The sequence below is a fragment of the Drosophila montana genome, unplaced genomic scaffold (genome assembly GCF_035044405.1).
Source record: "Drosophila montana isolate Dmon_TW-CO22-7 unplaced genomic scaffold, ASM3504440v1 contig_786_1, whole genome shotgun sequence".
NCBI lineage: Eukaryota > Metazoa > Arthropoda > Insecta > Diptera > Drosophilidae > Drosophila > Drosophila montana.
In genome coordinates, this window is record NW_026999081.1 from 770,000 (window position 1) to 786,559 (window position 16,560).

The following is a 16,560-nucleotide window of genomic DNA, read 5'->3' on the forward strand; positions in this document are numbered from 1 at the left end:
GGACTCTTTTTGTAGCCTGCTCCGTTTTCGCTAACATCCACAAAAAAAAGTATGCAACGAGCTCATTGTTATCTGAATTAAGTCAATTCTTCAAAATGAAATATTTTGCCTGATATTTTTTCAACGTTACTACTTTCGAGTCGAAATTGAGTTGTTTTGAAGAACTGCATACAAAGGTGGAATTTATGGGTAAAAAAAAAAAAACTAATCGGCTATGCATAATTTTATTTTCAATTTCGATCATTTTATATATTTTAGATATGTGGGCATCCTTTACAATACAAAAACTATCGCGATCTTTTAGGTCAAATTACCAATGTTTGTATGAAATTTTAACGTTGGACCCATTGAAATCTAAAGTTATTTTCTTTGAGGACGACTTTTAAAATACTGAGCTCTACAGCTCGATTGTATAATTGCTCCAAGGAGTAGTCCGAATTTTTCACATTTTTTTTAGATGTCCCAAAAAGTTTTCGAATGGAAAGGAGCTAATGGTCTGCAGAGAACCATATTATCAAGTTTATTTGCTTAAATGTGTTAAGCTATAAAAATTGAATGTAAGCCTTGGAAATTGGTATATAATAGGCACTTGACTTACAAAGTTATTTAGCAAACTGGATGCAAGAGAGTCTTGTGTGACACAATACTCCTTCTGCAGAAGAAGTATAATTCCTAAGCAAGTAATAAAAAAAGGTTGCCCCCAATATTAGATTGAATTGATAGCCAATTGATAGTACGAATCCGTACGAATTCCAAAAGGTATAAGATAGTAAAATATGACGACATTTACCTGAGGTAATCAAAAGAAATCATCAAAAAAAGTTTTGATTTTCGAACCGATCCCGATTTTGAGAAAAACCCAATGCAACCCCTTGCTTTTTGGCTGATTTGGGTCAAAATTTAGATTTTCATTATTTTGATACCTTACGAGTCCAAAATGGTATAAAATTCCCAAATCTGACATTATTTGGCCGAGATATTCCAAAAAAACATCAAAAAAGGTTGACTTTACAAACGAATCTGTTTTTGGCCAACCACTTTTTTTAACCCATCGATTTTTAAGTTGTTTGAATGCCAATTGATAGTACGGATCCGCACGAATTCAAAAATATATAAAATATCAAAATAAGACGATATTTACCTGAGATAATAAAAAAAAATCATGAAAAAGTTTTGATTTTCGAACCGACCCTGATTTTGAGGAAAAACGTAATGTAACCCCTTGCTTTTTGGCTGATTTGGGTCAAAATTTAAATTTTCATTATTTTGATGCCAATCGAAAGTACTGATCCTTACGAGTGTATAAAATTCCCAAATCGGACATTATTTGGCCGAGATATTCCAAAAATACATCAAAAAAGGTTGACTTTACAAACGAATCTGTTTTTGGCCAACCACTTTTTTTAACCCATCGATTTATAAGTTGTTTGAATGCCAATTGATAGTACGGATCCGTACGAATTCAAAAAGGTGTAAAATATCAAAATAAGACGATATTTACCGGAGATAATAAAGAAAAAACATCAAAAAAGTTTTGATTTTCGAACCGACCCCGATTTGGAGGAAAAACGTGATGTAACCCCTTGCTTTTTGGCTGATTTGTGTCAAAATTTAGATTTTCATTTTTTTGATGCCAATCCAAAGTACTGATCCTTACGAGTCCCAAATGGTATAAAATTCCAAAATCTGACATTATTTGGCCGAGATATTCCAAAAAAAACATCAAAAAGGTTGAGTTTACAAACGAATTGTTTTTTGGTCAACAACTTTTTTTAACCCATAGATATTTAATATGTTCGAATGCTATTTGAAAGTAGGGATCCGCACGAATTTAAAAAGGAATTCGATTTCAATATAAGACGGTATTAACACGAGATATTCCAAAAAAATCATCAAAAAAGTTTTGATTTTCGAACCGACTCCGATTTTCACAAATTGCTATGAAACCCTTTGCTTTGTTGTTGAATTTGGGTAAAAATTAAGAATTAGAATTTTGAATGCCAATCGATAGTACTGATCCGATAATGGTGGTAGCGGGGAGGTGGCGATAGCGATGAAATGCAAGATGCGAGATTTGCTCAAAAAATACGATTTTGATATCGATTACTTTGAAACGGGTCGAGTTATCGAATATTGGAAACAAACTCGTACTACTACTAGGACCTATGTTCCAAATTCCAAGTCTCTGGCCCTTATAGGTTCTGAGACCCTTGGGTTCATGCATACGGACAGACGGACGGACAGTCAGGCGGACATGACTAGATTGACTTGGCTATTGATGCTGATCAAGAATATATATACTTTATTGGGTCGGAGATGTTTCCTTCTGCCTGTTACACACATTTGCACAAACACATTATACCCCTTTTACCTATTTTAATGGGTTCAGGGTATAATTAAGGGGGTTAAGGATAGATATGTATATATAGATATATTGCTATGTAAATATATAGATATATATCTATATATGTAGAAGAGAGACAAAAGTTTTTCAAGCAAGAACTTAGTTTTCGACCGATCGGAACGATGGCATCTATGCCTATATACCGCACGATCCGGCTGAGTCCAACACAGGTACAGCGTGCAACCGAAAGATGAACCTAAGTAACGTTTTTTGAAAAGCAAACACACGAACATACTATATATCGACAATCGACACTATATCGAAAAGTGTGTTGCATCTGATCAAGAATATATGTGTGTATATATTTTCGAAGATATCTGCTCACAAATTTAATTACAATATCATAAGATCCTCCAAATGGCTCTAGGAAAAGCTGTTGGTTGGTAAAATAAGTTCCCCTCTTATTTACGTTTTGCCGTCCATTATATACATATGTATGCGTGATCAGCTGGTACTGGTTTTGGGATTTAATGTTAGTTTGAATAAAAAGTCATGCGTTGCAATTTGAGTTGTATTTTTGTAAGTTGTTCTTTTTAGCATAATTTATTTTTATATACTTTTTCATTTAATTCGCTTGTATGTTCATAAAGTAACGTGTGTCTGCCTCTGTCTGTGTCTGTGTGTGTTTGTTGTGTGTGTTGTTTGTGTGTGTGTGTGTGTGTGCGTGTTGTACTAAGATTTGATCTGCCTTCTCAACTGATGCCTTTGTCATTTATGTATTACATTTACCTAGTTAGGAGAACTAACAATATCATTTCTCGAAGCTGCTTAATTTTGGATCCGATTCGCTTACAATTTAACATGGCTTGTAAAAATTTATTGAGATTTTTTGAAAGTCGAACGGTAAATTTTGTGCTTGCTCATTTTGGTATTTTTTTACTGGTATTTCTGTTGTGTGTTGTTACTTATTGTTCTTAGTGTTGTTGTTGTTGTGTCTGTTTGTATCTTAGTTGTTGTTCTCATATTTAATATATAATAATTTTTTTTGTTTCGCTTTTTTGTTTTGGTTTAACTATTTATAAAACATTTCACTTTTAGAATCTTAACAACGTTTTTTTTTTTAATTTTATTCTTGCTTTGGTTTTTTTTTCATTTTTTTTTTTTTAAATTGCTGCGGCGTATTTACTTTAATTATATATATATAAATATTATATATATAATGTATGTATATTAATTTGTAATGTTATATTCTTTTTGCTTTCCATTTGTTTTTAATTTATTGTTTTACGCATAATTTACATGGAATTTCTGCTTCGTTTGCTTCTTTGCGATAGTTTCGCAGCTTTCCTTTTGCGCTTTTCATATAATATTATACTTGATTTCTGCGTTTGTTTTCTTCTTTTATAACTATTAAAAAAATTGGTTGTTGCTGACGCTTGAAACAAAATTAAATTGCACGTGTTCTAATACTTTTCTGTAGATGTGTGTCAGTGTGTGTGTGTGTGTTAGATCATAATATAAATATGCATTATTATCATAATTATTTGCTTTTTATGCCCTTGCAGTCTGTATTCTAATAGATCGCTTGACATATTCATACATACTTCCTTTTTTTTGTGGAACAAGTGGAATCGGAACAATGTTACTGTCATTTTCTGTATTATAATAGTCATTCATTTTTTCTTCTTAATCTAGAACAAGTGGACTTTAATTTTCTGTATGCTAATAGTCATTTGCTTGTCTTCTCCTTTCTTTGGAACAAGTGGAATCTGAACACTTTAGGGTTTAACTGCCATTATTCGTAAAATTGGTTATTATGAAAATTGGTGTACTCATATTCGTTCATTCGTTTCTTTTTTGGAACGGGTGGAATCGGAACAATGCAATTATTTAACTGACATTATCTGTATGCTAATAGTCATTCCACTTCCCCTTTTGGAACATGTGGAATCGTAACAATGTAACTGTTCGGCTGCCGAAATTCCAAAAATTTGTTATGGAAAATGTTTTTTTTGCAGATATTAATATAAATATTTCATCTTATGTAGAAGACAAACGAAAATCAATTTTCTTGAAACACGTGGGAATGAAACACTATTTCAATTGAAACTTGCATTTTTGTATGAGAAATTTAGTTTGTTTTCGGAGATATCTAGAGTGAACTTATCAACAATAATAACAAGAGGCAAAGAGTTAGACTTTGAACTTCAGTAAATCGGACTTGAATGCAGAGTGCAGAGTAAAAATAAATTTGATATTAACAATTCTGCAAGGGTATTCAGGGTTCGGCATGCCGATACGCTTTACTTTATTATTTGTTGAGCTAAATATTTCATTGATTTCTTGTTAACTTTTGTGTGGAGAGTAAAGAAATTGATGAGAATTAGATAAATTAATAAAATGTTTATCAAAATTATCTGGGCTTAACTGGCTTGGGTTTATCTACTATGGATGCCTGTACATACATACACGCATGTACATATATGCATATATATACACTAATATCTGTTAAATATGTGTATTTATATTATAGTAAGTAGTTAGTATCCTTTGCTTGTAATTCGAATGCCTTTCGAACGCTACGCATATGTATTTGTATTGACATTGTTCTCATTTTATATGTGATTACATACATATGTGTATTGCATAATACAGACACACATATCTATACATATGTATATATGTGTATTTATGTGTTTATTTATTTTTATTTTTTCATTTGCTTTTATTCCAGTCTTCTTTATTAATGAATTTCTAAACCAAATTTGAAAATAGGCAACGCAAATTGACAACTTTATTGGTAAGATTATTCTCTCTTTATAAGTTAGTATTTTGTGTATTTGGTATTTTTTGGTATTTTCTTGTTTGTTAGCATTATGTATTTTGTTGGTAGTTCTGTTTCGGAAATTGTTACTCAATAGCAAAGCTCAGCTTAAAGGTTGCAGTATTAGATTTCATAATGATTATTGTTAGTATTATTTGTATTTTAATTTTTTTATTTTTTTTATTTTTATATTTTTAATATTATTAGGAGTATTATAATAAGGATTGCCTATGTTAAAATGCCTATTAAACTAGATATATAATTATATGCTGCTGCTGCTGCTGCTGGCTGAACTTTAATTTTCCCTAGGCCATAGACTGAACGCATTCTCAGTTATTGAGAGAGCTTAGTTTTATTTATTTATCTATTGATTTAACTCTTTTTTTTTATTTTTTTTTTTTTTTGGTGTTCGTGTTGTTAGGTTTAATGTTTAAACTTAATTATTTTGGCAAGTTCATTTTGTTTTTCTTTCTCTGTTTTGTTTCCTTTTTTATATGTATGTTTTATATCACTTTGTTTTTTAATGCCCGGCCTGGCCAAGTTAGCCCAGACAAAACGTTTCTATTCCTCCCTCTCGCTCGCTCGCTCTCCCGCTATCTTGCTATCTATCTCACTTGCGCGCTGTTGCCCTCCTGCTCGTTCTTGCTCTGTCTGTCTTTGTCTTTAGTTACTACTTAGTAAGCCTTGTCTAGCATTAGAATAAATTTACTTGGTAAAAAACAACAATAAAAAAAAAAAACTTCTCGCATGACTTGAAGACGATATGTTTTTTATTTTTTGTTTGCTTGCAAATTGTTTTTGGTTTTTTTTTTTTTATTTTTTTTGTTATGTATTTTTGTTACTCGATATTTAGTTAGTATTAATAATATATTATAGTTTATTAATAATAATTTGTATGCATATTATATGTATATCATTGCTCATTGTTTTTTGTTTTTGTTGTTTTTTAATTGGCTGCACTCGAACAACTCGTTACTCGTTTGATCTCAGGAACCGAACCAAAACTCACGAAAACTAATCACAAAATCATATTTAATCATATATTATATTATATTATATGTATATACATACAAAATATATAATATATAATGTACAAAAAATACACATATGGGCGCCCAAAACGGTTACTTCAACTTTTGTTTCATATTAACTAAATTTTGCATATATCATTTTTTGTTTGTTTTTCTTTTTGTTTTGTTTTTTTTTAAGGCCAAAAATCAAGTATACGTTAAATATGTACTCTATACTTCTGCAGATCTCAACGCTGAGTCGCTTTGCTGTTGTCATTTGCTAATTCAAAATTCAATTTAATTTAAGTTAATCGATCATCTCTCCAACTCTCGCACTCTTCCGCTCTCTCTTTCTCCCTCTCTCTCCATCTTCCTTCTCGCTCATCTTGAGATCATCTCTGTATTTGCTTTAAACGTTTACTGTGTGCGTGTGGACGGTATTCAAAGCTGTAAATTGATTTGATTTATTTTACTCTCTTGTCTTTTATCATTTTCTTTACATATTTACAATATTTTTTTTGTTTAACTTTTTTTTTACAAATATTTTTTTTTATTTTAATTTTTTTGTTAATTACAACAAGCAGCAAATCAATAAAAACTTTGTTATTCAGTCGCATTATTACACAGAAACATACGAGTATACATATATATATATATATATATATATATATATGTATATATATATATCATATAGCTATAGCATATATATACACATGTGTATATACATAGATCTATATATTTGTATGCGTATGTTTCAGCTTAGTTCAATTGTTCGATACGTTTTTGTGAGATGTTTAAATGTGGTCCAAAAGTAATTGTGGTTTCTTTGAGGTTATGTTGAATGCAAAGCACGTTTTCGGTATTTTTAGGGTAAACATTTTTAGTATTTTTAAGTATTTTGTGGTATTTTTCTGGAAATTTACAGAAAATGTTGCAGTCACTTTTAGATCAGATACGTAACAAACTCTGTAGTTCAATGGAAGCATACTAAGTATATATATGTGTGTGTGTGTGTGTGTGTGTGTGTGTGTTAATATCTCAAGAAATTTCAATTCAAATTAAGTATTATATCTCTCTGTGTGTGTGTTTATGTGTGTTAACTAGAATCATAAAAAGGTGCTTTATTTGTTTAATATCGTTTATATATATAGAGATATTTTCCATATTTTCGAGATTGACAAAAGTTGAAGTCGCTAGATTGAACGTGAAAATAAAATGATAATAAGTTATACGATTTGAGAAAGGAAGATTTAAATTACATAAGGTCGAACCCATAAAATGAGACACCCGGCTGGTTAGACGAAATGCACATATAAATCCAATAGGTTCGTTAAATAGCATGAGGAGACATAATAGATATAGTACATATGCGTAGTTCACAACAAACTGAAGCGATTTCTAAGTAATTATGATCTAAAACTTGGTTAAATCTATGCCAGAAGCATGTATATCTGTTTTTTTATTTTTGTTTTTTTTTTTTTTTTAGGTTTTTGAAATCCTTCTCTTTTGTGGAGAATTGAGTTTGGGTTGGGTCTGCTGGAAGATCAACGGCCCTGTGGTTCGCTTGATTGCCGTGTTCTCTGATATTTTTTGGTATGTATTTTATTATTATTTTTTTCTTGGTAATTTCTTTGGTATTTTGTGTGTGTGTGTGTGTGTCTTGTCGTGTAGCAGTTTGCTAAGTTTAATTATTGTTTTTGTATCGTTAGCAGCTTTTTTTTTTTTGTAAATGTTTTTATTTGTTTTATTTTTTTTGGGTTTTTTTATTTTTTATTTGATTTAAGTTTTTGTTTGGGTTTTGTCTACGTCTATATGTTCAGCTTCAACTCCGACTTACTTATTTACAAAATAGCAGTTTAGTTCGGTTATGTATATTTATTTATGCATATAAATATATGTATACACACATATATGCATATATATTTTCATACATACATGTACATATATGTATAATTATTTTTATTTTTTATACTCAATATTTTTAAATTAACGGCAGTTTTGATGTTTTAGCATTTTATATGTGTTTATCTATGTGTGTGTGTGTGTTGGTGTGTATCTGTGTGTGTTGGCGTGTGCGTGTGTGTATGAGCACGAATGAGTTTTGACAGTGCCCTCATCTCCTCTAGGAATCAATATATATATATATATATATATTTGAAAACATTTACGGACATGATATTTAACAATTTGAATTTGCTTCTTAGCCCGCTCGCGCGAGCTCATTCACTTTTGCGTTTCTGCTTTGTGCGTTGTCCTTAAACATTTGGCTAGCTGCATGAGTTTGCCAAAGAAAACAAACTCTGTTGCAATGGCTTTGGAAGAAAACTAGAATTGCAAAGAGAGTCAAACAAAATTCTAGGCATTTTTTTTGTTAACTATTTCGATATTTTGATGAGGACATGGTCAACAGCAATCATCGCTACTCGTGTGTTATTTATTTATATTTATAATTTGCATTGCCTTAGTTTTCATTTCGTTTAATTTCCTTTTTGTGTTTTTATATATTTATATGTATATATCTTCCTTTTTTTTTCTTTTTTTTTCTACTAATATTTGACTAATATTTATTAATAGAGCATAATTTAAAGTTGAAAATAAAATTAGCAGATATTGTATGTTTGTATGTATTGTTGCTTTCTTGTCTGTTTTTTGTTTTTAGTTTTAGTTTCATTTTTTTTTCGTTTTATATTTTTTCTTTTTCTTTTTTGTTGCAGCTAAATAGCTTCTAAAGAAAGGAAGAAACTCCAATTAGATTAGACTACTAAGATAATTCGCATTTGTTTTTGTTTTTGTTTTTGTTCTCATTCTCATTCTTCAGCGTGTTGTTTCTTGACTATAACGATTGTTAGTTGTTAATTGCTAAATTTGAACATAGGTATTAAGTTGAGTTTTGTTTTTTCTTTCATTTGTTTTGTGTGTGTGTGTGTGTGTGTATGTGTGTGTGTCATGGTCTCCTTTGAGCAGCTGTGTAAATTGTTGCCGCCGAATTTGAGAATTGAAAAAAAACTATCGCTAATTCGACATTTAGCTACTTTATCAAGCTACTGTGTGTGTGTCTGTGTGTGTATCTGTGTGTGTATCTGTGTGTGTATCTGTCTGTGTGTGTGTGTAGTTTGTTTTATATTTGCTGTTAAATTTACAACTACGCTGCTTACTATAATTATTATTATTATTATTATTATTATAATTACTTTAATATTTATTTATTATTAATAAAATTCTAGATTAGACTGCTTTTGATGACGTTTCTGGCATCCAACGTAACATTTCACTGCGCAAGTTTCGTCTGTTTTCCATTTGTTTGACTGCGGATAGCATAAAAAATAAAACAAATTACAATTAAGTAAATGATTTTAGTTAGAAAAAAAAAATCACATTAGCTGAACTTGTGATGCTTGTATATGGGGCTTAATTCCAAGTGTAGAGCGCGCCACGCTATAAATAAACAAGAAAGTTTTATGCAGCACATTTTCCGCAAATATTCCACAGTTACGGGTGGAATAGCCTAAAGCGCTAAAATCTGTAAATCCTTATTTTACGCCTTGAAAAAGGGTGTCAAGTCATTCGGACGAAGCTTGTCGCAAGCAATCCTTGAGCCACATTTCCACTTGGAGAGGTGGATTTTCCGAAAGGCGTGAAATGAACCTTCATACAGCTTCTTGCAATTGACACGCCTTTTTCATTTTAGCAATTTTGCGACAAGCGCGAAACCAATGAAATATCCCAAAAATGATTGAATGTGAATTAGAGGCAGATCTGTTGTTAAAGCAAATAGCTTCAGGGACTCGATTCGAGCGGATTAGCACGGTTAAGGGTGAGATTTTGCGTAAGTCCGATCTAGGTAGTACAAATTTCAACTTCATTTTGCACAATGTGTTTAACAATCATCATGAAACCATGTATGGCTCCATCTTTCAGCAAATATGTCGGAACCAGCCGGATTGAACTACTATATCATGTAGCTGACATAGAAACAATCGATCGGAATTTGAATACATGCTGTGGAAACTTTTCTGCTTTGCAAGATATCTTTAACGAGCTGGGTCTTTACGAGCATGACCATGCACTTTACATACGAGCAAATTCTTAACAGCATCGGCGAGCTATATTTTATAAATCTCTGTGTGGAGTCTGTGAAAGGAGTTTTTGCTTGGAAAATTGTTGCCTTTGCTTTTTTTAAGGCCTTGACAAATGAATTACGAGCTATACAATTCTCACAGAGCCAGAAATCGGGCCACTTTTTATCTTATGGGCCTTGGCTAAGAAAAAGTGCTTTGAGCCGGCAACCTGCCTGGTCAACTGAACTAGCAAGGACTGCTTTACGGATAGTATGCCGACAATTGAAAGGCGAATTTCATTATGCGTGGTTTTTCGATTTGGATACTCACCTAGTAGTCAGACGTCGGTTTCAATACTGACGGCCATTGCGTTGTTATGCCTTAGCTGTAAGCTATTTGTGCTCCTTAGGCCGTTCTGGCCGAGTTGCTGCTGCTGCAGCTGTCCCTGCTGAAGTCCCTGCTGCTGTTGCTGTTGTAGTTGGAGCTGCAGCTGTTGCTTCTCAAAAGATTGCTGCGTTCTCAGAAATGGCACCATGTGGCGGCCCGTATGATCAGTCAGACCTGGTGTGGTTGCATCAATGCCATCATCCAAATCCATAATGTCCGATGACGATTCGGAGAGTGAGGATTTTTTCAAATGTTGACCTAGTTTCGGTTTGGGCATTTGTATGCGTGTGTGCGTGTGTGTGCGTGTGTGTGTGTGTGTGTTTCGGGGTTGACGTTGGGACGTTTTTTTTTTATTTTTTATTTTGGGGGGATGATATAGAAAAGGAATCGATTAGCATTGCTTTCGCATTTCGTATTTCACAAATGAGCGTGGTTTTTTTTATCGATATTTTTTTTTTTTTTTTTTTGTCAAACGTTTTGGATATGATTAGTTATATATATATATGTACCTAGTGCACCAGGTAAATATGAACAACTTGTAACGTGGTTGAAATTTTGGCTCTGCATCTCCTCCTGATCCGTTTCGCGGTGATAGAAGTAATTGAAATTACTGACGATAACCGGTACCGGCAGTGCGATTGTCAGCACACCAGCGATCACGCACAAAGAGCCGACAATTTTGCCCCAGAAGCCGACGGGCCTATTTTGCATTTTGCATTTTGCATATTGCATTTTGCATTTTGCATTTTGCATTAATATTTGCATTTGCATTTTCATTTGCATTTAGGTTTGTATTGTATGGTATTTTTTTTTGGTTTTTTTTTTTTTTGTTTTTTTTCGGTCAGTTTTCATTTTTTTTTCATATTTGCAATATTCAGGTATTTGATTTTTGGTATTAATTTGCAGTATTTTTTCGTTGTTGGTATTTTGTATATTTAAAGCATGGATTTAAATATGCAAATTTGTTTTCGATTCGATTTTGGCATATATAAATATATATATTTCGTCAGTTATTTATATATATATTTATATTGATTTTAATATATATTTTATATTTATATTTTATTTTATTTATATATTTATTTTTTATGTCATTTTTTTTTTGTTGTTGTCGATTTGGTATGAAGAAGAACGTAGAAAAAGAACGCAGTGTGTAAATAAGGTAGTATATTTATATATAGATATGTATATATATATAAAAAGAAAATAAATAAAAAAAATGTATATATATATATTGAAATAAGTTATAAATTGTAAGCATTAAAGATTTGTAATATTTGATATACCATTATTAAAATGTTACGATATCACTCAATAAAACCAAAAACAAAAAAAACAAACAGACGAGAAGAACAATTGTTAGAAACAAAGTGGCGTAGTTTTAAGAAATTAGTACACTGAAACATAGAAAGAAAGCCAAAAACAATATGTGTGTATTTTCAACTCGAGGTATTTATATAAGTAATAAGTTTACGTGTGTGAATTTATGTGTATTGGTGTGTGTTTGTGTTGGTGTGTGTGTATATTGTTTGATTATTGATTATAGTATATATTGGTATGTACACATCGAAAGCAAATTGCTGTTGTTAATTTAAATTGCTTGGTTTGTATCGCTTGAACGATGGAACTCAAAAAAAGTTGACTGGATAGAGAGAGATATAGAGAGATTTGGCTAACAAAAAACCGAAAGCGTATTGCCAAAATGGTAATAAACAAAATGTGCCGGCGTTTGGCGTCGTCGCTGTTAAACTTGACATAAAAATGAATATATATATATATTGAGAGACAGAGAGAGAGAGAGAGAGAGAGAGAGAGTGAAACCAAAGCAAATCGAGACCGAAAGATCAGATCAGATCCGATCAGTCTCGGTTTGCAGGGCTTGCGATCAATCAATACTACATTAAATGCGAGCACTGATCAATCAAGCTCCAGTCCAGTGTGTGTGTGTGTGTGTATGTGCGTCTTCGGCAGAGATTGCGACGCACGTTGAAGAAAAAGAGAGTTAGTAATTGGCATGAGAGAGACAGATAGAAAATAGAGTTAGTTAGACTGTGTGTTTGTGTGTTGATGTATGCTTGATTGACTGACTGAATGACTGCTTGTTTGTTTGTTTGTTTGATCAATTTCTGTGTGTGTTTTTGTGTGCTTTCAACAAAAATTGTAGGTGCTCGAGTTGTGCCAAATTATATGAACAGGCAGCAGCACAATGTTAACGGCGCTGTTGCCGTTAACAGTGCTGCGCTGTTGCCTTTAACAGCGCCCTTGACGCTCTTGTTGTTCGCCGTGTGTTGGTTAAGACGGAAAACAAACTTGTGAACTTGTGAAGTGTTTTTTTTTACGGGGATTTGGTGATATCTTTTTATTCGGTGATTGTAGCAGCAGCTTTAAGTAAGTATATATAACTATATATATATATATAATTAGTTAAATATAGGTAAGCGATTTCAAGTAGTTAGGCAAGTAATTGGATAATGCTCATTCGAGTAGAGTAGAGTAGAGTAGAGTAGAGTAGAGTAGAGTATTTGGTAAAAGTAAGCGTAAGAAAATCATGACAGAAATCAAAGCGTTAGATTTGAGTGTATCAAATGGAGTTGGGCAACGAAAACTTAAAGTGTAGCTCTTGTCTGTGTGTGTAACTGTATGTGTGTCTGTGTGTGTGTGTGTGTGTAGCTGATAGTTAGTATTAGATGCAAATGTGCTAAGCGTGCGCCAAGTGTTGTTGTTGTAGCTGGAGCTGTTGTCTTTACTTTAGCGAGCGGTTTGTTGTTTTCTTATCAGTTTTTCATTTCAACTTCTTTGCTTTCATTTTGTTTTTCTTTTTCTTTTTTTTTTGTTCTTTTGCATTTTGCATTGATTTGCTCATTTTGTATTAGTTATTGTGATCAATCGATTGCTCGATTCTAATTATTCGATTATAGCAACTTAACGCACATGCACCGGAATCGGGAAGCACAGGGAAACGGGACTTAGGAGCAGAAGCAGGAGCCGGCGAAAGCCTCAGCCATAGCCATTGATAAGCCAGAGCAGGCGCTTTTCTTTCAGTTTTCATTCGTTTTTCATATATATGTATATATATATATTTAAATATATATATATTTCAAGCTGTTGTTGTTGTTGTTGTTATTGTAGTTGTAGTTGTAGTTGTTGTTGTTGTTGTTGTTGTAGCTGCTGCTGTTGTTATTGCGCTTAATGCGGTTAGCTCTTGCTGTTACTGTTGCCTCTACTGTTACTGTTACTGTTACTTGAACTGTTACTGTTACGGTTGCTGTTGTTGTAGCTGTAGCAGGATTTTGATGTCGGCGGGTGCAGGCAGCGCTAAAGCGTTTCTTACATTTATACGTTACGAAAACCACAAAAAAAGAATAACACAAAATGGAAATTAAAAGAGTCGAAGAAAACAAAATATTTAACGAAAAGTAAATAGCATAAAGAATATATTTGTATATATTTAGTATAATAGCTTTATATATTCATATATAGCGTATATATATATGTATATATGTATATGGTTGGATAGATTAAGGTAAAAAAAAATTGGTAGCTGGCCAAGTTAGCGTTTAACAAAAGCGCAGCACATCGAAAAAGATGTTATCATACATACTTATACACTTATTGTATATGCATATGCACGCACACATATATCATACATATATATATATATACATATATATATATATATATATATATAGATAGATATATATATATATATAGATAGATATATCATGATGAACAAATTAAAGTTGGGTGCGCGTTTCCACAGTGCATTGCGTATGATAAGAACCAAAAGCCAATTAAAGTATACGAATAGGATAACAATTACGATAACGATAACGATAACGACGATAAACGGGCACAAGACACCATCTGGCGCCCGTCTGGGCACATTTATTTACTTTTATTTTTATTTTGATTCTTTACACAACGACCATCTGGACACACTCACCATTTGTGGAGGGGGCTGGCATCTTAGCTCAACATTCAGTAATTGCAGCATGTGTCGCATCGATGGGGGCGGGTTTTATTTTTTTTCAGGGTATTGGGGATTTTGTTTATAAGTTTTTTTTCTGTTAGTCAACACTAGAGTTGGTAACTATTTGAAACAATGCGACTGAACTGCTCTAGACTATGGACGATACTAGTTGCTAGTGGATGACATGTGGTAGGAGTTGTACAATGGGCAGGGCAATTAACCTGGCATGATTGACTGGCTGATTGATAGATTGATGGCTTTGATTGTCAATGCTCTACGTATATATATATGTATATATATATATTATATATTATCGACTTAAGGGCTTACAGTACTAGAGTGTCAACCTTAAAAGCTTATAGCTAACAATTAAGGCAGAGCTGCGCTCACGCCCAGCTTACAGGAGAGCTCCCAAGCACAGCTCTGCTCTCAAGCCTTGACTAACCCATACTAGCATAGAGTACCCAACTCTAACTAATCGTCATGGCCCATGCATTCAGAGGGTATATATACCAAGGGGAAATACCAGGGTCGATATATAAAACTACTAACAATAACTACGCGTTAATACTTAAATAAGTAGTAGTAATAGAAAAAAAATAAATAAAACTTAGCGTTTAACTAAATAACAAATTGGAATGATCTTTGCTTGGGCACTTCGCTACTATTTTAGCTAATTTTCTTTTCTTTTTTTCTTTTCTTTTCTTTTGATTTTTATATATATATGTATTTTTTTTTTATATCGTAATTGGTTCGTTTGTAATTGTTGTTTGTTTTTTTTTTTTTTTTAATTTACTTTTATTGAATAACGATTATAAAACATTTCATTTTTAATCTTAACAACATTTCTTTTTGGTTTTTTGGATTTTTTCTTGTTTTTGTTTGTTTTCATCTGTGTTTAAGTGTTTTATGCTTGCGTTTCTCTTTAATTGTAGTCACAATATCTTATTATGCGTAATACTAAATTTTTCGGTATTTTTGTTGGTATTTTTGGTATTTTTTTTTTTTTATTTTCTTTTCTGTTTGCTGCATTTGTATCTGGTTCTAGTTCTATGCTCAAAAGTAATCATTTTATTTTTCTCTAATAGTTTTTAGTTTTAAGCTATTGTTTCTTTTCGATCTGGTTATGCTGGGCAAAATGTGTGAAAATGCTTTACAGAAAAAAAAATCTGTTTTATATAATAATTTATATTCAAATATATTTTTTTAAAATATTTTTTTTAGCAGTTATTTGGTTTATTTTTTATTTAAAGTATTACTGGCTGAAGCTTAATGCTGGTATTTTTGTTGTTGTTGTTGCTGCAGTGTCTGTCTTGTTGCGCGGCGAAATAAACTAAACTAAACTAAACTAAACTAAACTAAACTAATTGTATGTTTACTAATGCACAACATATGAATATACATATATGTGTATATATATATGTATATATGTACATTCATATTCATGTGTTGCAAAAACAAATGTACAAAGTAAAACATATTTTTGGCAAAAGCTTTTTGTGGCTTTAAATCAACGAACTCAGGCAAATGGAAAAATATAAGCGCCAACATTTGCATTAATTATATATTTAATTAATTAATTTATATATTTTGTTAGCTTTCTTTTTATTTAAGTCATTATTAAAATATTTATTTAAATCTCTATTTGCAGTCTTTGTCCTTAATAGAAATTTGTTAAGTTTTTGTTTTTTTTTTTTTTTTTTGGTTTTTGTTTGATAGCAGTTTGTCTTTCTTGAAGCATTGAGAAGAGTGAGAGTTGTGCTTTGTTGTTGTTGTTATTAGTTGGTTGTTTAGCTTGTTTTTGATTTAGTATCTTAGTATTTTGGTAAATATGCATGTAAGTAGATATATAAGTATTTTTGTATATGTATATTGTTGTACAATAAGTTTTTACGTTAAATGGGTTGCTTTTTGTTTTAATTCCTTTTATTTTATTTTTTTCGTTTTTGTTTTTTTTTTTTTTTGTT

General features: G+C 31.8%; 1 protein-coding gene across 4 annotated transcripts in view; it reads right to left on the reverse strand.

Moving 5' to 3' along the window:
- Nucleotides 1-6,087: 6,087 nt before the first annotated feature.
- The window catches only part of shaker (Potassium voltage-gated channel protein Shaker), a 175,296-nt gene continuing 164,823 nt past the window's right edge, over nucleotides 6,088-16,560 (reverse strand). The window contains exons 10-13 of one of the 4 annotated variants that reach the window (XR_010438215.1): nucleotides 11,133-11,323; nucleotides 10,567-10,881; nucleotides 9,370-9,483; nucleotides 6,088-6,625 (exon numbers count right to left, since the gene is read on the reverse strand). Coding sequence is in view for 2 of the 4 variants with exons in the window: in XM_064698843.1 (XP_064554913.1) it covers nucleotides 10,574-10,881; nucleotides 11,133-11,323 (499 nt within the window). In the remaining 2 variants the exon portion in view is untranslated. Of the gene's footprint in view, nucleotides 6,626-8,774; nucleotides 9,484-9,594; nucleotides 9,614-10,566; nucleotides 10,882-11,132; nucleotides 11,324-11,963; nucleotides 13,950-16,560 lie in introns of those variants that run through there. The other 3 variants (XM_064698843.1, XM_064698844.1, XM_064698837.1) reach the window with 3 other exon arrangements.